Source organism: Balaenoptera musculus, chromosome 15 (assembly GCF_009873245.2).
Source record: "Balaenoptera musculus isolate JJ_BM4_2016_0621 chromosome 15, mBalMus1.pri.v3, whole genome shotgun sequence".
NCBI classification, from domain to species: Eukaryota; Metazoa; Chordata; class Mammalia; order Artiodactyla; family Balaenopteridae; genus Balaenoptera; species Balaenoptera musculus.
The window spans coordinates 70,763,781-70,788,842 of NC_045799.1; the positions used below are offsets into that span (position 1 = coordinate 70,763,781).

A 25,062-nucleotide genomic window follows, 5' to 3' on the forward strand; every position below is an offset into this window, starting at 1 on the left:
AGAATTTGGAACTGTGGGGTGCCTAGGGCAAAATCCAGCCCCAGCCAGCCAGCCTTGTTAGACAAGTGACCTCTGTGGCCATGACATTCCATCCACGTTTACTAAGGAGCTGGAGGGACTGTTTCCTGCAGGGACGGGCCAGGGGACCTGGCGGCAGGAAGCAACCCCTACTCCAAACAGTCACCGTTCCCAGATCTGGACCAGTGCACTCCATGCATGAGGCCTGAGGCTTGAAGCTCTTTTCCCAGCAGCTCAGGGCAGATGGAAGGAGGCGGAGGAAGTGATAACAGTCCTTCCACTTACTGAGCGTTTGCTCCCTGCTGTGTAAATATTGTCTTGGTTTGGATTCCCCAGAACCAGACTCTGAGATGAGGATTCCAGAACAAGTAATCTAGTTGGGAGGTGGTCCCTGGAAGGGGACAGGAAAGGGGAGGAGCCAAAACTGGCTTCATCACCAAGCAAGTTCACTGGGCAGGTGGAGCTCCACCTGGCTGGGGAGCTCAGGGGGCGGTGCCGAGCAGAAGCCTGCTCCCACCCAGGGGTGGATGAGGGGCCCTCCCTTCGGTCCTGGGTTTCGGGCTGTGCCTGGTGGTGTTGACCCTCCAGTGCTCTGGCTGAGGAGGCTCTGGGTGCCGGTGGAGCCCTGAGGCAGAGCTGCAGGTGGAGGTCTGGCTAAGGGGGCACCCAGGCATTCCCTGATTAACCCTTATCAAGCCCCAAACTGATGGGGGGGAAAGACTGTACTAATACAAGGCAAAGCATTTTAGATAGCAAGTGATAAAAAGAGTGGATTGAAGGAAAAGCATCTACATCAACCTGTGTAAATGAACTTTCAAAGGTGGTGTGATCTTTGGGCACAGCCAGACCCCAGTAATTAAAGTATGTCAGCAGTCTGCCTCTCCACACCTCTTGGCTCAGCTTCTCCTTTATGCCTTGCATTCTCAGAAAGGCTCTTAGGGTGGTGAGACAGCCCACCAGCAGCTCTGGGCTGACAGCCCACCAGCCTAGCAACCCTGGCAGAAAATAGGCCTGGCAGACTCTGCAGCCTGACCACCTGGTACAAATCCTGCCCGTCCACCTACCAGCTCTGTGACCTTGGGCAGGTTACTTAACCTCTCTGGGACTCACTCTCCCATCTGCCAAACAGGGATAAGAGTAAGACTCTCCTCTGAGGGTCAGTATAAGGATTAAAGGACTGGATGGATAGACTGCTTAGAGGAGCGCCTGGCTCAGAGCAAGTGCTTGCTCAGGGTCAGCTGGTGGAGAGTGTGGAGGGCAAGCCCTGAGCCATTGTTTCTTCTACGCCTGGACTGGCTCCACTGACCACTGCTCGAGTTGACAGGACTCCAGTCTGTACTGCTGATGTTCACTCTATGTGAAAAATTTAAAAATGGCTTTTTAGAAAATTCCTCCAAGACAAGTTGTTAAAAGAAATGAAACCAAGGGTAGAGTGCCACTGTGCAGGAACCTTCCAGAGCCCCTGGTAGAGTGGGAGCAGCACAGTGGCGGTCAAGCACCCTTCCCAGCCATCCTACTGGGCTCACTGGGATCTCCCTCCTTCATGTGCAGGCCATGATCACTAAATATTTTCGTTTCTGGGTAATAAAATGAAGAACCAGCACTTACAAAGCACTGAACCAGCTCCCAGGTGGTGTTTTGTAGCACACGTGTTAATCTTGCATTTAATCACCCAGACAACCCCGTGTAGTAGGTACTGCTATTATCAACACTATTATACAGAGGAAACCAAGGCACAGAGAGGTTGAGGACTCTGTCCAAGGTCACACAGCCAGTAAGTGGTAAAGCCAGTGTTTAAAACCTGGCTGCAGAGTATCTGTTCTTAATCACTCCACTGCATGGCCCCTCGTGTGTCAACTAAACTGCTATTTGCTTGCGACATACCCACATCAGTCTAGTTCTAAGCAATGACGTGCCTAAAATCCACAGGTTGGAGTCACTTATTCTGTTTTTTCTAATGTTCATTAATATAAATATATAACTGTTAACATTTTTAAAGTTAAACCATGTATCAACTAAAATCATTTCAAATACTGTATTCATTTCCCAGGGCTGCTGTAACAAAGTACCACAATCTGATTGGCTTAAACAATAGAAAGTTATTGTGTCACATTTCTGGAGGCTGGGAAGTCCAAGATCAAGGTGTCAGCAGGGCCATGTTCCTTCTGAAGGCACTAGGGGTGAATCTGCACCAGGCTTCTCTCCTAGCTTCTGGTATTTCCTTGCCTTGTGGCAACATAACTCCAACCTTCACCTGGTGCTTTCCTGTATGCACATCTGTCTCTGGATCCAAGTTTCCCCTTTTTATAAGGGTACCAGTCATATTGGATTGAGGCCCACCCTAATGACCTTATCTTAACTCGATCATCAGCAAAGACCCTATTTCCAAATAAGGTCACATTCACAGGTGCTAGGAGGTTAAGACTTCAACAAGTCAACTGTAACACACACCTTCATGTACAGCATTTTGAGAAGTCAAGCTTCATTAATTATTTATAATCTGCCTTTCTCCAAGAAGTTCTGACATGTTCTAACAAATTTTGTAGTGCAAGAAGACTTTAACAAATACGTAAGGAAATGAAGGTAAAGGGAAAACAAGAGTAGGAACAATAAGTTGACGCCAAGGGGTGAACAGATGAATGCCTCAGGGGGTCACACTCATGACTCTGAGTTTCTGGACCACCATGGCAAGGAAGCAATGCATTCACATAAACAGCACATGTCACTGGGTCCATCTGGTAAAAATCAGATTACCAGCTGTCCCTGGCACTTGGTTCTTAGTTTGTCCCATTGATTCCCTTAAAGAGGGCACTGTTTGAGGTGGTGGAATCCTCATTTTGAACAGGTTTGGAGGTCAGCCTTTATCTATTAAGTATACATGGCTCCTACATAGGCCAAATTTGAAAAAAAGGAAAGTTGAAAACCATGGCATTGTCACCACTCTCATACTGAAATGGGATGACATTGGAGCCACATGTCCCACGGGGATGAGGTTCTAAAGGTCAAAAAAAAGTGCAAGTGGTTAAAGCTACCCTTGAAAATCCCTCAGACTGATGATCAAGTGCAGCGTATGTGGCTCCATCTAGAAAACCCCATACAGCCGTATCACCTCTCCTTAAGCCCAAGAGTCATTGCTCCTTCAGGGTGGGGACAATCACAGCTTCTTGGTCAAGCTCCAGATGAAGCAGTTGGCCTTGTTTAGGGTCTGGTTGTAGGGAAAACGTGATTTTAAGCACTGGCATTATGCTGAGGTCACTGAGATATTCGTACCTCCAGAGGCACAGGACCCTGAGACTTGCTGAAAGGACAGAAGACTCAAACCAGCTCTCACTTGTCCAGGCAAAATCTGGACTGCTTAGATGCTTTACTTTCTGTCTGTGGGGGGGACGTCTTTCTGGGGGGCATACAAAATCAGCCTTTTTATATCTTCCTGGTGAACTGAACCTTTTATCACCATGTGTTGTCTCTTTCACTCTAATAATGCTTTTGTCTTAAAGTTGACCAGCTTTCTTTTGGTTAGTGTTTATGTAGCGTATCCTTTTTCATCCTTTCATTTCAAACAGTCTGCATCCTTACATTGGGGTTTGTCTCTTGTAAACCCCATGTAATTGGTTTTTATTTTTATCCTCTAACAATCTATGTGTTTTAATGGGCACATTTAGTCCATTTACGTTTAATGTAATTGCAGATATATTTGAGTTTAAATCTACCATTTTATTGTTTGCTTTTTATTTGTTCCGCCTGTTTTATGTTCCTTTTTCTCTCCTTTCTTGCCCTATTCTGAACTGATTACATTATCCCTCTTTTTTCTTCTCTATTAGCTTGTTAGTTATACATTCTTTTACTAGTCTTTAGTCATTACCAGAGATTGCAACATGTATTCTTGACTTATTAGAGTCTACTTTAAATTAGCAAGTTTACCGCTTCTCATTCAGTGGAGACCTTACAACTCTGTAACTCCATTTACTCCCATCCAAAATTAAATGCTATTATTGTCATGCATTTTAATTCTCTGTAGATATTAAACCTCACCAGACATCATCATTATTATTATTATTATTATTAAAATAGTCAATAGTAATTTAGATTTGCCTACATTGTTAACCTTTCTGTGCCCTTCACGCCTGGCTCTTTCTAGGTCACCCTGACTCTCAGACTGTAGCCCTGAGTCTGTCACCAGCTCTCTTCAGTTTCTCAGCCTTGCAACAGCTCTTAGAATCAGCAGCACCTTGAGGGGAAACACTTCCCAGGCGCTGGGGTCACCTCTCTAGGTTTCTATTCTCCTGCCTGTAACCCTTCACAGCCCTGTTCACTCTCCATGCCTTCAAACAGATTTCTTTTTATAAACAGATTTTTATACTACTATTTGGTCCGGGTTTTCTAGTTGTGCTCCAGGGATAGGTTGCTCTGGATTAGATAGCCTGCCATTACCATAAGTGTAACCTATTGCCTGCCCTCTTAAAAGAGTTATTTCTCTCCTTGCTCCTTTATCCTTGGCCAAGGTCATAAAATTGAATTTATGTCAATTAAATGTACATATGATGCAACTCCACAAGAGCTTAATTCCTCTCTATCACTATAATTGTCCCTTGTTCTAATGAAAGGGCCTCATGCCCTGGGTTACTTTGGTCTCTATCAATAAGCCTTCCAGGAAACTTCCAGAGACCTGTTGTCTTGTTGAAGGTGAAAGAACGTCAGTCTTTAATGCAGAAAGTTTACTGTCCAAGTTGTCAGAGTGCTCTAGGGAAGTTATATATCTGAACCACTTTTCCCAGACAAGCTGCCAACCACAGAAATAAAGTAACACCCCTCAGCATGAGTGAATTAGAAGACCCTAACAGCCCTGCAGTTAGCGCAGTTAGCATTTCTGTCAAGAAAACCTGCAGCAGGAAGACCATTCTGCCAAAGTCCAGAGTCTCATAACATATGTCAGTGTTCATTATTAATAGCAAGTGTCAGAAATCCAAACTGGCTGAAGCAACACAGGAAGATGTATTGCTCAGAGACCTGAAAAGTCCAGGACTATAGATTTGCCCTCAGGCATGGTGGGATCCAGGTACTCAGATGATGCTATCACCAGGAACTGTTTCTTCATCACTTGGCTCTACTTTTTGAGTCCAGTGGGTCTCAAACTTGAACATGCATCAGAATTATTGGCCAAGCAAATTAAAACCAGATTGTTGGATCCTGCCCAGTTTTTAATTCAGTGCGTCTAGGGTGGAGCCTAAGTGTTTTAATTCCTAACAAGTTCCTAGGTGATACTGATGTTGCTGCTCCAGGGACCACACTTTGAGAACCACATCTGTAGCCTCAGGCATGGTCCGGAGATGGTCCCTGGTGGCTCCAGGCTCGCATTTACTGACTTAGCAACCCCAGGGGAAAGGGACTGCTCCTCTCCAAATAGTTCCAGCAGAGTCCAAGAACCAGCTCTACCCTGAACCGATCTCCAGTCTCTGTAGTCAGGGAGAGCACCTGTTCTCTCAAGGGCCCAGGCAGGGCCAGGAGTGGGGGCAGATCCAGATCCATCCAAAGCATGTAGACTGAGAAGATGGAGACGAGGTGGTTCCCTGAAGGAAAACATGGATGCCGTGAAGGTCACTGCTGCTGGGAGGATGAAAGCAACTGCTGCTCATTTCTTACAAAGATTAACCACACAGGACACTTTGCTACAAATTCTTCAGGGGCCGGGTGCAGAGCAAAGGACTGTAATATGCGAGGAAAGAGTAAAGTCATTTAGTCAGGGGTGGGGAGATGGGGGCTGACTGCCTTCCTTGAAAAATCATTAAAAATCACGTGCATTCCTGGGCTCACGAAGAGACAGCAGCGGAAGAATGAGTATTAAGGGTTACAGACAGCATCTGCCTGTGGAGAGGCCCCCAAATAAGCTTCAGAGATGAGAAGAGCACAGGCCTGGACAAGCCAGGTGTATCAACTATCTCTTGCTGCCTAACAATCCCTTCCACACTGCAGTGGCTGCAAGCAACAATGCTTTTATTATCTGCGGGGGGGGGGGGCTGGCCAGTTCCATAGTGGGTGCCTGGCTGGCTGGTCTCGCACGGCCACCCTCACAGCATCTGGCGGTCCCGCTGGCCCAAGGGCCTCAGCTGGGACACCTCGTCTCTGCTCCACGTGGTCTCATTATCCAGCGCCTGGTGGTCTCCAGGCAGCCCGAGAGGACACACCCCAGCAGTGCTTTCGTAAGTTAGGCTCCGCTTGGTCGTGACTGCTAAGGACCTGTTGGCCAAAGGAAGTCACCAGGCCATGCCCAGCTAGAGAAACAGATTCAACCCACCTCTTGATGGGAGATGCTGCAGCGTCACAGGGCGATGTGGCACATTGCAGGTGGGAGGCATTTGTGGCCATTTGTCGCAGTCTCCTACGCTGTGGGAAGCGTGTAGCCTGCTGAGGCTGAGCCAACTTAAAATGCACAGAGGCTCTGGAATACTCAGATGTAAGCTCTTGTCCCAGCGGGCAGCCCCCTTCCCCCTCCTGGTTGGATTTTAGAGGGAGTGTGTGCAGCTCAGGACAAAACACGGCTAAGCCAGCTGTTACCCTGGACCTTTCACCACACAAATCGTGCACAGTTTCCGGGCTGACAGGCACGTGACCACCACTGATGCCCCGTCTATAGCAGGCGCTGCTCCCCAGCTCACAATTGCCACGTTGGATCATAGGACTTTTCAAGAGACACCAGGAATCCCGATTTTCAGGTGGATTTCCTCTTCTTTTTTTTTTTTTTTAACTTAGCATGTGTTTCCAATTTTTAAAAAAAGTCACACAACGCAATCTGCAGGCTGGCTTCAGCCTTTGGGCTGCCGGCCTATGAGCTCTACATTAGACCCTTGTGATTCTCAGATGTAATGTTTGCCTTTTCAGTGGATTCCCAGGTGATCTCAAAGGGCCCTTGCATGTGGGAAGGGGTCATTTTGCTGAGACTCTGACTTTGAGCTTTTCGAGTCATAGCTGGCGAGTGGGAAGAAGCCGCCTGGCTGGTGAGCTGACCGGACAGCCCCCTTGTCCTCACGTCTTCTTTGTGACATGTGCTGCATTCCTGGTAAATCTCCTGAATTGATACGCTCTTTTGTTTCCCTGCAAGAGAGATGAAAGCCAAGTTCTAGTGAAGCAAAGAGAAAGTGAAGTTAACAGTAGAGGAGTGGTTTTCAACCAGAAAAGAGCAGCTTGGGATAAATTAAAATGTGCCATTTGGCTTTTGCTGGTGGCACCGATTTATTGTGTGAATAAATCCACCGTTCTCCAGATCTGTGATGAGAATAAATCCACCCTCACGTGGTGCTCAGGCCAGTGCAGAAACAGCTCCCCCAAGCGAGCAAGGAGAACTTCCAATGGAATCAAAAGGCAGTGACCTCGTGTGCAATGAGGAAACACACAGTCTACACAGCCGGGCAGCGAGGATGTGATTCAGGAGGACACGGGCACTGTGTACACGCGTTTCTGGGAAGCCGTGGGTGGGGAGAGCTCTGGTGCTGGAGCTGTGGCATTGACCTTCACTCAGAGAAAGGCTGATATAATTTTTAAAAGCATCTTCTTAGCCTAATAGGACTCAAAGGGCACAGGCAGGACCCAGCGATCGTGTTGTTGCAGGAGCATTCCCTCCCAGATGAAAGGCGCTCAGGGCAGACGGGTTTGTGCAGACAAAGCTGAACCCCGCTGGAAGAAAATGCCTTCCTGATTATCCTTTTCCCAGAAGAGGTGATCGTAGGGTTGTAGTGGCCAAGAACAGATGGTTATGTTGGGCGCGATGCTCCGCCATAGCCCCAGACCACTGAGGCACAAGCGGACGGGGCTCTCGCCCACATAGGGGCAATAAATAGGCAAGGGTCACCACGCAGGGGCTCTCTTTCAACTGACTTTATAAGTGCTCTAGGCAGGAAATGCAGAAGGAGCTTACGAATCTCAGGTTCTGCTTATCCTGGCGTTGCCCGAGCCTCGCACTGATGCTGGGGTTCGCACCCCCAGTGTCAGAGTGCTGGCGCGTTTGTTTAGCTGTACACAAGATCCTTGGCCCTTATTTATAGGGTCTTCTGTAGGTTCTGAAGGGGCCTTGAATTTCTCAGCTCTGCTTTACTGCAGATGGAGGAGGAGATGATATGTTTTAATGATATTCGCAAATACTGAGATTGACAAGGTTCGGAATTGAAATCATTTTCCATCCATTCATTTGACAACGATCATAATGCCGGGAGCCAGGACATAGCAGCAAACAAGGTGGGCGTGGCCTCCTGGAGTAGCAGGAGGCCTCTGGGGCTTACTTGGCCTCAGAGTCCCATGAGACCTGTCTACCCCCCCCCCCGCTGCCCCCCAGTCTTCCCCTCGCTCCCCGAGGCCAGCCCCCCTGTGCCAAGCTCCGCCCACCACAGGGCCTTGACACCTGCTGCTCCCTTGGCCTGGAACAGCCTCCGCATATGGGTATTCACAAGGCTCACCGCCTTCAGGTCTCTGCTCAGGTGTCACCTTCCCTGACTGAGTGTCTGAAATAGTGTCCTTCCCCCTCCTGTCATCTCTAGCTTTTATCCCACTTGACTTTTCTCCCCAGCACTCATCACCTGCTGCTGGCGTGTCCTGTGTGCCTGATCCGTGTCTGTCTCTGCCCCATGACTGTGAGGTCTGTGAGGACAGGGACATGCCTTTCCCACCCACGTCTGTACCCTGGCACCCAGAGCAGCATCTTATCCCACAGTGTAGTGACAGTCGAGGCCCTGTGTCATTAATGCCTGTGCCTTGCAGGGAACCCAGTTCTGCTTCAGCTCCCCTTGGGGTGAGGATGTGTTGGTGCTTCAGGATTCCTCAGTTCCAGCTCCAGAGGGGCTCAAGGCCCCTTCTTTTCTTTCACTCTCTTTTCCTGTCCTCCCAGCTGCTTCAGGGACCTGCGTGAGGAAGATCCCAGTGGCCTCACCACACCCCTTGGACCCACAGTGTTTCCATAGCAATGAGAATCCCCACCTCCATCAGCTCCTTCCAGCTCTCACCTTCTCATCCCTCGAGTTGCAGAGCAGGCCGAGTAGCTGATAAGAAAGGAAAACAGAGTTAAAGCAGCCTTGACTGGGGAGAACAGAATCCCCAGGTCACATTGCCAGCAGTGCCTTACTCTGTGTCCCCAGGAGCAGTGCTGGAGCCACAGCAAGAGTCCATCAAAGTCAGAGAATGACCCACTGCCGTTATCGCCCAGGCCAGCCAGCCATCCGAAGGCATGCAAGGCTTCCTTTGGGTGCCCTTGACTTTCCTGGAGGAGCAGCTTGGACTTGCCGTGGCCTGTATTAGACCAGCCCTTGGGTTCTGTTGGCTTTCATGTTTCCTAAAAACTGAAATACTTTATGAACAAATAAATTCAGGGGGATTTCACATAAACTTCAGATTCTAACTTTTCTTGGAGGAAAACCTGGCAACACTAGAAGCACAGCTCTGCCTGGCAGGCATTGGCTGGAGCTGGGCAGTGGCTCAGCTGCCTCCCATCTCCCCGACCCCCACCCCGAGTTCAGTCTCACTCACTCAGAGTGCCTGCCCGGTCCCTGGTTATTCACATCCAAAGCCCCTCTCCTGGATGCCTGGAAGAAATTGGTGTCCCCTCATTTTAGCTTAGCTTTTCCATCAACCCAGTACCTGGCTATACTCCCTCTCCTGCCAAAGCCATTCTTGGTGTTGCTACTTGAAGTCTCATTCAGATGCAAATTCTAACAACACAGCAGGAGGATAAAGGGCTCCAACTAAATCTCTAATAATCAACGGTGCCTGTTAACTGAGGTCATGAGGATGGAAGGTTGCTGGGGTTTTTTTGTTTGTTTGTTTTCAAATTTTATTTATGTATTTATTTATTGGCTGCATTGGATCTTCGTTGCTGCGCACAGGCTTTCTCTAGTTGTGGCGAGCGGGGGCTGCTCTTCGTTGCGGTGCGTGGGCTTCTCATTGCGGTGGCTTCTCTTGTTGCAGAGCACGGGCTCTAGGCGCATGGGCTCAGTAGTTGTGGCTCACGGGCACTAGAGCGCAGACTCGGTAGTTGTGGCTCACGGGCTTAGTTACTCCGTGGCACGTGGGATCTTCCCGGGCCAGGGCTCGAACCCGTGTCCCCTGCATTGGCAGGTGGACTCTCAACCACTGTGCTACCAGGTAAGCCCAGGTTGCTGGTTTTTAACAAGCCTTTGTACCAGGCTATCTATATCTATATATCTATATCTATATCTATATCTCCCCAGAGAAGTCAGAGCTATCAATTCCCAGTTAGTTAGTTATAGGCCAGCGTTAATGTCAGTCTTTGATACTATTGTTAAATGATGCAACCCAGTTGCCTATGTTGAATTCACATCTCCAGCCCAGACCACCCTCCCAAACTCCACACTCGTGTGTGTGTACAGCCCAACTCGACAGCTCCACCCTGATGCCAAAATCGCATCTCTGGGCTCCAAGCTGCCCCCGCTCTTCGCTTCCAAACCTGCTCTGCTGACAGCCCTCCCCAGCTCAACTGAAAGCAGCCTCATCCTCTGTTTCCTCAGGCCAGAACCTTGGCATCACTCTTGACTCCTCTCTTTCTGCACCAGCCACATCTACTCTGTCAGGAAATCCTGTTGACTCTGTCTGCAACATACACGCAGAAACTGACCACACTCTGCGTCCCCCCTCCACTGGACAGCTGCAGGAGCCCTAACTGGCCTCTCTGCTTTCCCCCTCACCTCCCTTCATTCTGTTCTCCACTCAGCACCTAAGTCAAATCAGGTCCCCTGCTCTCAAGCCTTCAGTGGCTCCCCATTTCTCTCGGAGTAATGGCCTTACAGTGTCCTCCAAGGCCCTGCCTTGGCCCTCCCCACCCCTTCTCAGGCCTCTCACTTCGCACTGGTTCCTGGACCACACTTCCCCAACGCTCCGTGAGGCCAACCCTGCCACCCTGCTCGCCCCATCTCTGTTACCCTGCTCTGCTTTTCTTGTTTTTCCATATCATTTTCTGACATGGAACACCCTAGAGTATTTATTGTTTCTCTACCTATTGCCTCTCTCTACAAGGGCGAGGGTCTTGATCTGTGTGGTCGCTGCTGTGTCCCCAGTGCTAAGAACAGAGCCTGGCAGAGTGGCACTCAATAAATATTTGCCGAGGGGATGAAATTCAGTAGGTTAAAGCCTCTTTAAACATCCCAATGGAAACATTTTGAGCAGTTCTATTTTTAAATGGAGATTTTTTTTTTTTTTAACAGAGAAAGAATCCAAACATAAGTAATTGAGAGGATGTTATCATAACCCCCCATGTTCATTACCCGACCTTGGCAATGGTCAATTGATGGCCAATTTCATCTGCACCCACACCCACACCCCAGGTGATTATGAAGCAAATTCAGATCACCATATTTATCTATAGATATTTTAGAATGCCTTTCTTTTTACAGATGTGTAGTATTCCATTGGGTAAACGTACTATAATGTATTTTTTTCCAACCAGTCTTGTTGGGTACTTTTTCATATATTGCAAATATTTTTGCATATTATAAAATCAGTGTTCCACTCATTAGAACTTCCAGAATCGACTACAGCTTTGCAATACTTTTTTTCTTCAGTTGAGGAGTAATTTCTTTGTAACTCTTATTACCCATGCAAATATGAAACAAAGCAAAAATATTCCCAAATACCCATCCTTCTTCACAATGTCAGGTATTAATCCTTATAGGCACTTTGTTAGAGGGCTAACTTTTTAACTTTTTATTTCAATTTTAGATGTAAAGGCAAGTTGCAAGGATCGTACAAATGACACTCCCATTCCCCCAGGTTCACCAGTTGTTAACATTTTGCTGCAGTTGCTTTATATTTGCTCTGCGTGTGTGTATTTTTAAATCATTTGAGATTAAATTGTAGACAGCATCCCACTTTACCCTGAACACTGCAGTATGTATCTCCTAAGAACAAGGGCATTCATTTTACATTGCCACAGTGCACTTACGTATGAAATTCAGGATATTTAGCATTAATACAATACTATTATCCAAGTCACAGACTCTACTCGGATTTCTCCACTTGCTACAATAATGTTCTTTACAGGGATATTTGCCAACCAGGATCCAGCCTCGGGATCACCGTTGCATTCAGCTGCCATGTCTGCCCCATCTGCTTTCATCTAGAGCAGCTCTCCAGGCTATCTTTGTCTTTTTTGACCTTGACATTTTTGGAGAGTATGGGCCAGTTGTTTTTATAGAATGTTCCTCAATTTGAGTCTAATCGATTTGGAGCTGCCCTCCAAGAATGCAGTCTAAAGGCTCACCCCCTGTTTTCTGCCCCCAGGACCTGGAAGCCGCCGAGAGAGACCCCTATCAGCAACCCGAAAACTCGTGCGCAAGGCGGAGGACCGAGAGGAGGACGCCTCAGCCGTGCTCAGAGCCATCCAGGTGGAGAACGAGGCCCTGCAGAGGGCGATCCTCAGCAGAAAGGCTGAGCCCCCCGCCAGCCCACCACAGGTGCGTTCCCAGGCAGAGGGAAAGGATGGAGAAGGACTTGGGCTACTCAGGGACCAGGCAGTGTCTGAGCGGTGCTTGCAAAGGGCACATGGTGAGGAGAGAGAGCAGTGGAGGCATCCCTGACCTTAGACCAATCAGCACATCCACTGTCTGATGCACAGCTGCTTACTGACCTGTCGAAGTCCCCATTTCCTCCACCTCCTTTCCATCTTTTGTTTCCTAAGCCTAAGTTGGACGCTAATATGCCTCCAGTTCTTGCTGATTTCCTTACAAACACTGAATACCTTCAACTAGAGTTGCACATTGTTGGGTCCGAGACAGAATGGCGCAAATAACCAGCTCTGGCTTCTCTGGAAAGACCCCCTTCCCCAGAGCATGAGCCCTTCTGGCCTCCGCAGTCCTCACCACTCCTTAATGTCCTGCTCCTGGCCTGCTTCACCTTCTCAGGAAACCCCTCTGGCCCTACAGGTGTTTGAGTTGGTGCCCGCAGCCTTCGGCTTTGAGCAGCAAACAGGAGGATGGATGGTGGGGTGGAGCGGGGGTCTCTGGGGAGCTGGAGGCCTTGGACATCCCTCAATGTCTACATCCTTTCTCAGAAGCATGTTCCCTGACTCACCTGTTGAAATCCTTTACCTTAACTTGATGTTCACAGTAGCCCTGAAACAGGCAGGGCTGGTTTCATCACACTGTTTTATAGATACGGCTGATGGCACCCAGGGAATCAGGGTGGCTCTCTCATGGTATGTCTGTGGAAGTGGCTGAGGTCTGCCTGCCTGAAAGCCTAGGGCCCCGTCCACACCGCTAGTTGCCCCCCAGGCCCTGTTGGCAAGCTGCTCTTTGGGGCGATCATCAAGCAGCATCTGTAGTCTGTTTTCCTGGTGCTCGGCCCTTTGCCCCTGACATTTGTGTCTATGACCTCAAGACGGTCTGTACCTCTATCAGTGAAGAGTGTGAAGTGTATGGCTTTATTCTGACCTCAGATCATGTGATTCCATCCTTCCAGGGCACAGAGAGACCACCAGCAGAGTCATGGACCTGTCTGCTGAAGGAGGAGACCCCTGAGGTCAGTGAAGGCCAGAGAGGGACAGCAGAGCCCCATTCCCACAGCAGCCAACGGTCTCCAGAGGGCCTTCCCCACACGGTCCCAGCAGGGCCTCACCGTGCTCCCTGAGCACGCCAGCATTCTGCCCATCTCCCAGATGGGGAGACGCGTGCTGAAGCGTGTTGCCCAAGGTTACGAGTGGAAGCCAGAACTCACCCAGGCCTGCTGATTCCAGTCCCTTGTTACGTTTCCATTTCCTGACAAGATAACACAGAAAAGGGTCTCAGTATCCTAAATAAATCAATTTATATCTACATCTACCTAGGTCAGTTAGGCCAATCTCAGCAAAGATGGCCCCAGGATGTATGGTCGTGAATTAATAAAACACCTGGGAACGTCTTTGTTAGATTGTGCACAAGTCTATGCTGTGTCCTCAGAATACAGAGGTGGCCGAGTCAGACCAGAGTAGCCCCTGGCCTCAGGGAGCTTTCAGACAAGATTCGAGTATATACGAGTAAAACCGTATATAACCAAGGTGACTTCAGAGAGAGGTGGCAATACAAGGTGCTAATGGGTGAGAGAGTGACAGGGTATAGGATGGTGGCTACCTCCCACAGGGGGACCCAAGGAGGCCCCTTGGAAGGTGTCCCATTTAGGCTGAGCCCTGTCTAGTAAGAAGGAGCCAAAAAAAAAAAAGGAGCCAGCCAACAAAGGAACAGCATTCCAAGTCGAAGGAACAGGGGAAAAGCTTTGAAGTGGGAATGAGCCTGGCCTGTCCCAGGAGTGGGAGAGTCGTGGAGGAGAAGAGGACAGGGGAAGATAAGGGGTAGACAGTAGGGAATTGGAGAGAAGGCTCATGAGACAGAGTGCCGGGCAGGGCAGCACCCCAGAGCAACGCAGTGGTTTTCTTTTGGCATCGCTCCTGCTTTTTCTATTACTTCCCAGTCATCTTAAACCGTTGCCGGCCAGTATTTCTGACAGGTTTGCCACTCTGCCCACCCTGCGGTCCAGGATTTCTGGATGACCTGACCTCTGATTCACGGAGCTTCCAATGACTACAATTATTTGCAGATAAAGAGCAGAGCACATTTCTAGTTTAGATGATAAATGGAAAAGAAGGGGAAAAGGCTTGGAGGATTAAGAATCAAAGGGTCTAATGTTACTGGAATTCTCCACGGAGTCCCATTACTTTGTAGCAAACAGAACAGAGGTTCACTGGAGGTGGGGAAAGGTTTTGATGAGAGAAATTTTTCAATGGCTCATTGAAGCAGACCATTTCCTGGGACCTCCCAGATCATAAGAAACTGAGATCCCACCTTTTTTGCAAAGACCGTGTGAGGGGATTCTAGATCTAATCAGCCCCAGGTAGTCGCTTTCACCCTCATTCCTGTTCCCAGTTTCCTGCAACGAGACTGATGGCCTGCGAAGTGTGTCCCTTTGACCGTGGCTGTGCTGTGTCTTGGGCCAGGAGGGTCGCCTCGGACATCTGTGTCATAAGCTTTTCCATCCTCCCTCAGCTGCCCTCCATCACCGCGGCAACCAGCACAGCGACCAGCGCACAGGAGCAGTCCAGGGCAGCAGGGGGAGCCAGAGCCGTCAGTGAAGCCATCAACAGAATCAGCCTTCTGGGGAGCAGGTACTTATGGGGCAGCTTCAAAACAAACACAGCAACCCGTAGCCATCCAGCCACGAGGATCTTATTAACTGAGGTTTTTCTTTGCATTATGATTCCAGACCATTTAAAACGGCTCCCTTAGACTGCATCCCCCCTCACCCTCCCTCCAACCCAAAAGCCTGAAATTGACTTGATTTCTTTCAGCCACATGTCTCTTGGCTTGTTCAGTTCTGTTCAGCCCGTGTAAAACTTCAGTCTCCTCAAAGGTTTCCACGGAAGCAGCCCACGCGGCAGACAGTGACCCAAGGCAGTGTCCTTTGAACCTTCTTTTCTCTATTCAGAGTTTGTTCAAATGCGGCATTCTCTTCCGTTCACACATTGCATCAGTGATTGGCACTGTCAAGTTTTACTGTCAAAATAAAGGCTTTCCTGTAGTCATCAGGCAACACTGATCTTCAGAAAGATGCACCATGCCAAGCCAATAGCTTCAAGCATGCATTTGAACCCCACCATGCTCCCCGGGCCGCTGTGTGGAGCTGGGCGCGTGGTAGTCTGTGCAGTGCCCATGCCTGGCTGAGCGGTGAGAGCAGCTGAAGTCCAGCCTGCACAGTGGTCGCTAAGCTGAGGCTCTGGCCTGAGGCTGCATCAGCCCCGAAAGGCGTGGGGGCTTTTTCTCTGCACAAAGGAGGAATTTCCTGGCCAATCTATGTACTCTCCAGATCTGTGTCCATCCAGAGGGTGTTTGCCTTTGATAATTTGTAGAAAAACTCTGAATAGGCTAAAGGCAGTGCTAGCCACTCCTCCAGGAGTCTGCAGACCCCAGATTGGAAACCATGCTGTGGACCATTGTGGCCATAGATAAGAACTTGAAGTTTCCTCCGAGAGTGAAAGGGCTGGGCCTTGAGGATATGTTACATCAGATACAGATACAGGATACATTACAAGCAGCACACACATCACCAAATGCTTCTTTCTTCATCATCAAGATCCTTTGTGCTTCAGGGTCTTGGGAGTTCTCAGCCTTAAACAGCACAAGTAGGGTGTGTTTGCAGACAACTCTCTGCTAGGTTTGGAATGCTGTGTCCTCAGAAACTAGAGATGCAAGGCAGGTCACTAGATCAGGAGCTGGCAAACTTTTTCAGTAAAGGGCCAGATAGCAAATACTTCAGACTTTTCACTTTTTGTTTGTTTGTTTTAACAACCCTTTAACAACGTAAAAACCATTCTTAGCTTGCAGGCCACACAGAAACAGGCTTCGGGCTGCATTTGACCTGCAGCCTGTATGTACTGTGTAGACACCGGCTCTAGACTCTTACAGCCTAGCAGTCAGCTTAAGGAGATCAACTGGCCATCTGGCCCCAAGCAGTTTCTCTTACTTGGCCCTTCTTTCATCGCTAATTGTACAATTATTTATAAAGGGAGAAAACCAGCTGGTGTGCGCCTTTGATCTGTCTGCGGGGTGTGAGTATTTTCGTCTCAAATTGTTACTTCTCTCTGAAATAGAAAAGTAAGCCCGGTACCCTTGATGGGAACATTCTCTATTGTGTATCATTACTATCAATACCTGTTTGCTAAAACAAAATCAATTTCAGACAACAGCAGAAGGTTCTGAAAGTCCTCCAGGCCATCGAAAGTGACTCCGCCCAACTCAGCCAGGTTGTTTCACCCACTGAGGAGCAAGTTCTGGACCCAGAGGTGAGAACCTTGACCTGTGAGGGTTTCGGAGGGCATCCATGTCTTGCCTGAAGGCTGAGGGAGGAAGGGCCCCTCGGTACAATCATTTCTGTTCGGTGGGAGCTGCTCTGACAGTGGTAAACTTAGCATCTTTCTGCCCCAGTCTCCATCCCCCCTCCTCCCCAGCACATAGACATCCATGTAATGGAGCATGAAGTTTCAGCAGACAGAAGCCTGTCCACACAAGAGGAAATATAAATAGCCTGTAAGCCCATAGAAAAATATCCAGCATCACTTGTAATCAAGAAATACAAATTAGAGCAACCTTAACATCCCATTTGATGTTAACAAATCTCAGTTAACAAATTATTTTTTATGATAACCTCTGGCACTGGCAAGGTTACAGTAAAACTGGCAGTCTTACCCTGCCGGCAGCAATAGAAATGGGTGGAAAGCTTTTGAAAAGCTGAAAGGCTCTTAGGAAGAGCCTTAGAAATACTTATGTCTTCCAGCCCGACGATCCCACTTCCTTACCCTGAAGAAATCACTCAACAGGAATAAAAAACTATAGGTGCAAAAATGTCTATTGCACAATTATTGGAAGTAGGGAAAGGTGAGAGAAAAAAACACAGAAATAACATAAATGTCTCACGATAGTAGAGTTAATCAGGAAGGTATGATACATCGGCACAATGCAGTCGTGTAAAAGGATGGAAATTTTCATTATGGAGATTATACGGATAGAAAATGTTAAGGATATAAAGTTAGCTGCTAAAAGTGATGTTCATCTTCATCGAGTCCAAAATGATTTCAGCGACTGGGCAAGGATATGGCTGTGAGCGGGTCGATGGAGCTGAGACATGAACGGTGAAAGGACAAGGTAGCATCAGGGTGGAGGGATAACAGGTGATGCTTTTCTCTTTTGGGTCAAAAGGTGTGTGTCCAGCACATCCTCTCACGTCTTCCTCTACCCAAGCCTTTCTTATAACTATTTGGTTCCGTGGTCACCCATCTTGTGATTGGCCAATGGGGACTTAACAGGAAGCCCTCCCAAAGTCACACGTAAAGCTCACATGACAGCAGAAAGAGCCCTGCTCCAGGCCAGACTGGAGTTCTGGCTTGGAGTCTGGCACCATCATTTAGAGGTCATGTGACCTTAGATAAGCCTCTTAAGCTGTCTGGTCCTGGGGGTGTGTGACTGTCAAACTAGGTAAATAATCCACAGCCCACGGGGGCCACTGTGCGGCTGGAAGAGGAAAGGTCTGTGAGGGCAGACGGCTCGGTGCCTGGCACAAGGCAAGGAGGAATCAGGAAATATGCCGTCTAGAAAAATCTAGGGAAAGCAAAGCTTTGTTTCCCCCTGTATGGCATAGTTGCTTTCTTAGCTATGAGGATCCTAAGTGTGGTGAAACCTCAGCCACATTAAAAAGAGCCTGGATGGATCAAGTCTCCTTATATTATAGGAGACAGAAAACCCAGGGCAAACTGACTTATAAAACAAAGAGAAGAAGAATGACACATTTCTTTGTAATGAATGCCGTAGTCGGGATCAAGTAGGACTTGATCCAGAAGCTCACACTATGTCTGTACCGTGTCAGCTGCATCTTGAGCCTCAGCCCCACCTCAGTGCCCAGTCCCAGCTCTGCTGTCTCCCTGTGATCCCTCAATAGCTAGAGTGATTCCCACCTCTTGCCCTTATACCCTCAGACCCCACAGTCAGGAGAAAAGAGCAGTTTCTCCACACACAGATCTGAAATTGGGTCACGTGCCCATCACTGAGCCATTCCCTCCAGGTGGCCCGGGTGACAGGACACACTGATCAATTGGACCAGTTCATCTCCTCCTTGGGGTAGGAAAGTGTCCATCCCCCATACCTCATGGCTGAGAAAAGAGAAGGGACAGCTTCACCAAAGGAAAAGCAGGTGGTCTTGTTGAGAGCGGGGCAGTGAATGCCAGGGACCAGAAGCTTGCCAGCCAGTGTTTGCCTCAGACCCCTCGATCCTAAATCGAGCAGGGGTGGCCGTCAGGTTGCAACTCTTACAAGTTGTGACACTTCCTTAGTTAATAGACCCTTCAGCTTCTTCATTTAGAAACCCCGCTGCAGGAATTTGCACATCTTAGATTGCACTGTGCGTGAGATCCAGCAGCCCCTCCTCGAGGCAGCTCGCCTCCCATCTGGCCTCCTCCCAACGGCCAACAACCACGGTGACCAGCGCCGCATCCTCACGCCTCCCACGGGGCGCACCTGGCAGCGGAACGCGCCTCCCAAGCACAAGTTCATTAACCTCCCGATCCCCGAGCCTTGAGCCGGGCCAGTTGAGTTTTATCACCATCCTGCCCGCCTGGGACTCAGGCCCAGGGTAGCAGAGGGCTTGGCCTGGGCCCACAAGGCCCCGCGGCAGAGAAGGAGGAAGCCATGGGGTCTGCTAATAAACACAGCCCCTGCCTTCCTTCCGGGGGCTGACAGCTGACTTCCCTCCCTCCGTGTCCCCATCCCATCGCCTGACAATCAAGGCTCATCCAAACACATGCTGAGAGCGCTAGCACGTCTCACTGGCTATTAATTAAAAAAATAAGTAGGGAACAGTTGCTGTTCATTTGCTCAGCTTCCTGCTCACAGAACCATCTCAGATTACGGTGTTAATTAAGAGAGGGCATGTGCAAGCGGGGAAGGTACCATTTTCTGAGCGGCTGATCCGTGGCGACCAGCACTGCAATCAGAGCCCGAAGGGGCCTCGGGAAGTCATTCCGCGGTATGGCCATTGATTGATGGCATTCACGACCTCTCAGACCAGACAACCTACCCGCGAAGGAGGCAGGCATTAAAATCCATGGAGGAGAGAAATGGGCAGAAATGGCCACTTACAGAGCGCACGCAGGCCAGGACTGCTGACCGGGTCTTCTCCGGGTGCGTATCCCGCTTAATCTCCGGGACAGGATTGTCAGATCTATGGTGTCATCTCCTGGTCCCCAACCAGGCAGGGGGATGTCAACTGACTTGTCCAGGGCCCTGTGTTATCTACTGTGTTAGACAGGCCATCTGCTAGGCTACCACTACCAAGTACCACAGACTGGGTGGCTTAAACAACAGAGACTTCTTTTCTCACAGTTCTGGAAGCGAATGCAAGATCCAGGTGTTGGCAGGCTGGGTTTCTCCACCTTCTCACTGAGTCCCCACATGGCCTTTGCTTCGTGCCTGCCCATCCCTGGTGTCTCTCTGGTCCTGGGGGTGTGTGACTGTCAAACTGGGTAAATAATCCACAGCCCACGGAGGTGGTGGTGGTGTCCAAATGTCCTCTACTTGTAAGGACATCAGTCAGAATGGATTAGGCCCACCCTAACAGCCTCATTTTAACTTAATTACCTCTTTAAAGGCCCTGTCTCCAAACAGAGTCATCTTCTGAGGTACTAGGGTTTGGGCTTCAGTATCTGAATTTGTGTGTGGCGGACACAATTTAGCCCATAACACCAGCCCAATTCAGCATAAGTTGTGACATGCCTATAGGACATGAACCCTTGGTAGTGGATGAGAAAAGTACGTGTTCAGGCAGAATCTGATGCCTTTTAAACATTCTTTGTTATTTACAGACTCTTACAGAAAATACTAAGTGCCAGGGTTCATAGTAACTTTTTTTTTTGGCCGTACTGCATGGCTTGCGGGATCTTAGTTCCCCGACCAGGGATGGAACCTGGGCCCCGGCAGCGAAAGTGGAGTCCTAACCACTGGACCGCCAGGAAATTCCTCTAGTAACTATGTTTGAAATGCCTTACAAACATGAGCTCATTTAATCTCCATGATAACCATCTGTAATGGGTGCTCTTCTTATCCTCATGGTACAGAGGGGGAAACCCGGGCACTGAACAATTAAATACCTTGTCATTTAGTGGTAGAGCTGGATTCCACCTGTTGTGTTTCCATCCTTTGGCATTACTTTTCTCCTCGCTAAGGACAAATCGGGACCGAAAGCAGAAGAGATCAAAGATGCCATCTACGTGACCATGGAAATCCTGTCCAACTGGGGCAGCGCGTCGTGGGTGGGTCTCACAGAAGTGGAGTTCTTCGACCGGAACAACACAAAGCTTTATGTGTCACCTTGTGATGTGGCTGTCCGGAACTCGGACACGCCCGGGGAGCTGGGCCACCTGGTCAGCAAGAACTTGGCTGTAAGTGGAGGCGCCCTTGTGTGAGTCTTGGCCGAATGTTTTGATGCATTTTTTCTGCCCACGATAAGCCCACGATAAGGGTGTGGGTGCAGCAAGGGGAAGGATGATGTAATCGTCCACAGCCATTCATTTGGGCAGGGTGGGGAGGAGACGGAGGGAGAGGCCTCCAACCGCACCCCCGGGCCTGAGCTCTTGCCCAGATCCCTGCTCTGTAGAGGGTTCTTATGGGGGTTGAGGGGACAAAGCGGAGCCGGTTCACCCCCTTTATCTACATTGCAGTTTCCCACAGTAACCACCAAACACGGGACCTCAGGGGTCATTGAAGACAACACCCACATTTTGTAGATGAAGAAGCTAAGGCTTGGACAAGGGCATTGACCTGGCCAAGGTCACACAGCTGGAAGGTCAGGGAGGGGGGAGGGGGGCGGTGCAAATGCACCCCCTGCAGCCTGGCCCAGGGCCCATGCACCGTCTCAGGGTCCTGCTTCCCTGGGGCATGGAGTACGCACCCAGCAAACGTGGAACATCACTTTCTTTTAAATATCTGAAAGTTAAAAAAAGAAAAGCACTGGCATTTTCTCTTCCTGCCACTTGCAAGCTGGACACAGGAGACTAGACAGACCGCCCAGCACTGACATCTTTACGGTGCTATGTTGCTTCAGCATCAGTCACCGTGACCTCTGGGAGGGGCCCGAGATATGGGGAATAGAGGTTGCCTCTGGGCCACGGAACTGGCTGAGCAAGGGACAGGGGCAATAGGAAGACTTTCCCTTGGATGCTTTTTTGCACTTTTTAAATTTCCTGCGACGTACATGTATTTGCTATTCCAAAGAACAAATTATTAATTTTTTTAAAGGTATTGAAAATGAAGACAATTGCCACATGTTCAGTTCTTGCTTTGTGCCCGGCACCACGCTAAGTGTGTTGTGTGTATAATCTTATTTAAACGAAACAGTGTACAGGCTGGAGAAGCAGAAAGGCCTGGGTTCAAAGCTTAATCACTTACAGCTTCATGATCGTGGGCAACTCACCTAACATCTACTTTGATTTCCTCATCTGTAAAATGGGGATAATAATAGTACTTACCTTGATACCATGTTTTAAGGATCACATGTAAATATGATCCTCACTCTTCGAAAGGGCTCCAAAACATCAGCTATTCCTGTTTCCGTTGTTACTCGTCGTCGTCGTAGTAATACCACTATGAAGTAAATATTATTACCATTTAAAGAAAAAGAAGCAAGAAAGGAGGGCTTTGAAATCCCCAGCTCTAGAGACCCAAGTTCTGGTCTTGACTCTCTAGCCTTGGGCATCTTACCCGCCTTCTCTGAGAGTCATTTTTTTCTGCCCCCTGTAGAATGGGAGTGGAGGGCCTGGATAATTCGTATGATTCTTATTTTGCCAGCAAAAGAAACTGAGTCTGGCTCTCTTTAGCCAATTTTTGAAAAGAAATTTGTTGCAAGTCTTTTGAGTAGCTGGCGTATTCACTGTCACCCAGGCCAAAAGAGGACAGGCCCCGTGAGCAACTTGGGGTTCTGGGTAGCATCCTGGGACGCATGAATACCGAGAGTTTGGTCTTCTTTTTGGGGGTGGGGGAGGGTGCAGTGTTTGTTGGTTGATTGGTTAGTTAGTTGGTTTGTCATCTTGTCATTCTGCTGGAGATATCCAGTCCAGGAAAGGAAGGCTGATGGACCAACCTGGCTAGGAGGGCCGGGCACCTTGGTGCCAGTTCCACTAAGATGCCCCAGTGGGGCAGGGAGGGAATTTTCGCTGAAGAAATCTGTGGTTGTTACTGAAAGAAAGGCAGGGTAGATGTGAGATAGCCAGGAAACGCAGCCTGTCCATAGGGTTGGACTGGGTGTTTTCTGAGCCCACTTAAAGATCAGCAGCTCTGGGACCTTGAAGGAAACAGGTCATGGCCGCTTGCACACTCTGGCCTTGCATTCCCTGCTCTGCTCCCTGCTTCAAGTCTGTAGGCTCCCGTGCGTGCTGCTGAGGCTTGGACCAGCCCTTGCTAAACCTCTCCCGTCCCCCTTGTGCACAAAGCAGTGGCATTTTTGGAAGCCTACTGTACAGAACAGAGCATACCAGGGGCGATAAAAAGCATCACTGGATTTAATGGGGACAAATTCTGTTGATCGCTCTCCCCTTTTCTCTGTTTAGCAGAGGCTGATGAGCATTGCCATGTGATAGCAGTGAGGACTTTGGCCCGGGGTTTTTGTGGGTTTCGTGTTTTTGGGGTTTTTTTGTTTTTTTTAAATTTTGGGCCCTGAGGCAGCTGTCTCACCCTGGGCTGCTAGATCTCTGGGCCCAGCTGTGGGTGGGCTGGATTCCCCCTGCTGCCCTGGCCTGGGGTCTCTCTGATAGCCGCCCTGTGAACCGCGCCTGGGGCCACCAGGACACACTGCCTCTCAGAACCATTCAGTTTCACTGGGGTCTCGGGCATCCCTCACTGAATCCTCACATGAACCTCGGGATGACTTTCCCCATCTGATAAACGAGAAAACCAAGTCTCAGGGAAGATGAGTGACTCGTCCAGGCCACACTGCTGTGGAGTGATGGGGCTCGGCTGAAAGCTGAGGAGAAGATACCTGAAAGCAGAGTCTGGGTTTGAAAGAGAAGTTGCTTCAATGGAGGTGAATGGGGGGCGTATGGGGGGCTGTATGAGTGCCCCGTGTTCAGTGCAAACCCTCCTTCCTGCCCTGCCCACCCCATCTCTCTCATCGCCATCCCCCAGGCCCATGGCTTCAAGTTGACTACAAGTTTATATGCCCAGCCCTGCCTGCTTCCGAGTTCCTGACTTGAATGTCAGCCTCCGCTCAACATCTCAGGCTTCAGAGACCTGAAACCTGAGTGTTGATTCCCTGGCCCACGCCCACATCTCTTCCTCCTCCAGCTCAGTAAATGGCATCCCCGTCCGCCCAGCTGCCAAGCCCACCACTTAAGAGTCTTCCTTGGTGGCGCCACGCCCCTTCCCCTTCCAACACATCAGGAAGTCCTATTGATTCCACCTCCAACATGGAGCCTGGATCTGGCCCCTTCTCTGCATTTCCACTGGTTCTTCCCAAGTCTGATCAGCTGCTCCCTCTCACTGGAACTATTAAGTGGTCTCCTCTCTCATCCCTTTCTTCCATTCTTGACCCCATCCACTCCATTTTCCACTCTGTATTCGAAGGGATCTTTAACAAATGTCAGCTTGCAGCCCTCCCCTGCTTAAAACCCCTGCCGTGACTTTCTGGGGAAAATTGTATGCCTCTCTGTGGCCCCGGAGGCTGTCTGTGAACCGACCTCCAGCTCCCTCTCTGCCTGCCTCACATACCAGGGCTCCCTGCTGCTCCTCTGAGCTGCCAAGCTCGTTCTCACCTGTGGGTTCGGCACTTGCCGCCCCCTCTGCCCAGAGCATCCCTCCTCCATATGTTCATGTGGCTCCTTCCTTTCTCGTCACTCAGATTTCAGCCCAGGTATCACTTTCTCAGCAAGACCTTCCCGGACTCTCCAAGCTGGAGGAGTCCTGTTCCCTCCCTACGCCAGTCTCTATCACATCAGCTTTTTTCATTTTCTTCAGACCACTTCCCACTATCAAAAGTGATTTTGTTCACTTGTTTCTGATCTGTCTCCTCCCATCAACCTGTAAGTTCTTGTCTGTGCTATTCACACTATATCCGTAGCACATAGAGCAATACATTTTTGAACTTTTAAAAATAAATAATTATAGACTCACAGGAAATTGTTTTTTAAAAAAACAGTGCAGAAAAGAGAAGAACAATAGAGAAAAATCAACAAAGCCAAAAGTTGTTTTTTGGGAAGAATCAACAAAATGAACAAACCTTTAGCTAGACTGAGCAAGAAAAAAAAAGGGGGAAATATTCAAATTACTAAAATCAGGAATGAAAAAGGGGCCATCACTACCAAACTAATAGAAATAAAAAGGATTACAAGGGAATATCATGAACAATTTTATGCCAACAAATTAGATATCCTAGATGAAATGGACAAATTCCTAGAAAGACACAAATTACCAAAACTGAATCAAGAAGAAATAGAAAATCTGAATAGACCTATAGCAAGAAAAGAGATTGAATTAGTAATCAATAAAAAACTTC

At 49.0% G+C, this 25,062-nt stretch overlaps 1 protein-coding gene across 2 annotated transcripts in view; it reads left to right on the forward strand.

Moving 5' to 3' along the window:
* The window catches only part of LOC118881821 (katanin interacting protein), a 195,123-nt gene that overhangs the window by 102,983 nt on the left and 67,078 nt on the right, over positions 1-25,062 (forward strand). For both annotated transcript variants that reach the window (XM_036827080.1, XM_036827081.1), the window contains 5 exons: positions 12,292-12,464; positions 13,468-13,527; positions 15,024-15,142; positions 16,714-16,816; positions 20,744-20,959. In XM_036827080.1, coding sequence (XP_036682975.1) covers positions 12,292-12,464; positions 13,468-13,527; positions 15,024-15,142; positions 16,714-16,816; positions 20,744-20,959 — 671 coding nt within the window. The remainder of the gene's footprint in view (positions 1-12,291; positions 12,465-13,467; positions 13,528-15,023; positions 15,143-16,713; positions 16,817-20,743; positions 20,960-25,062) is intronic.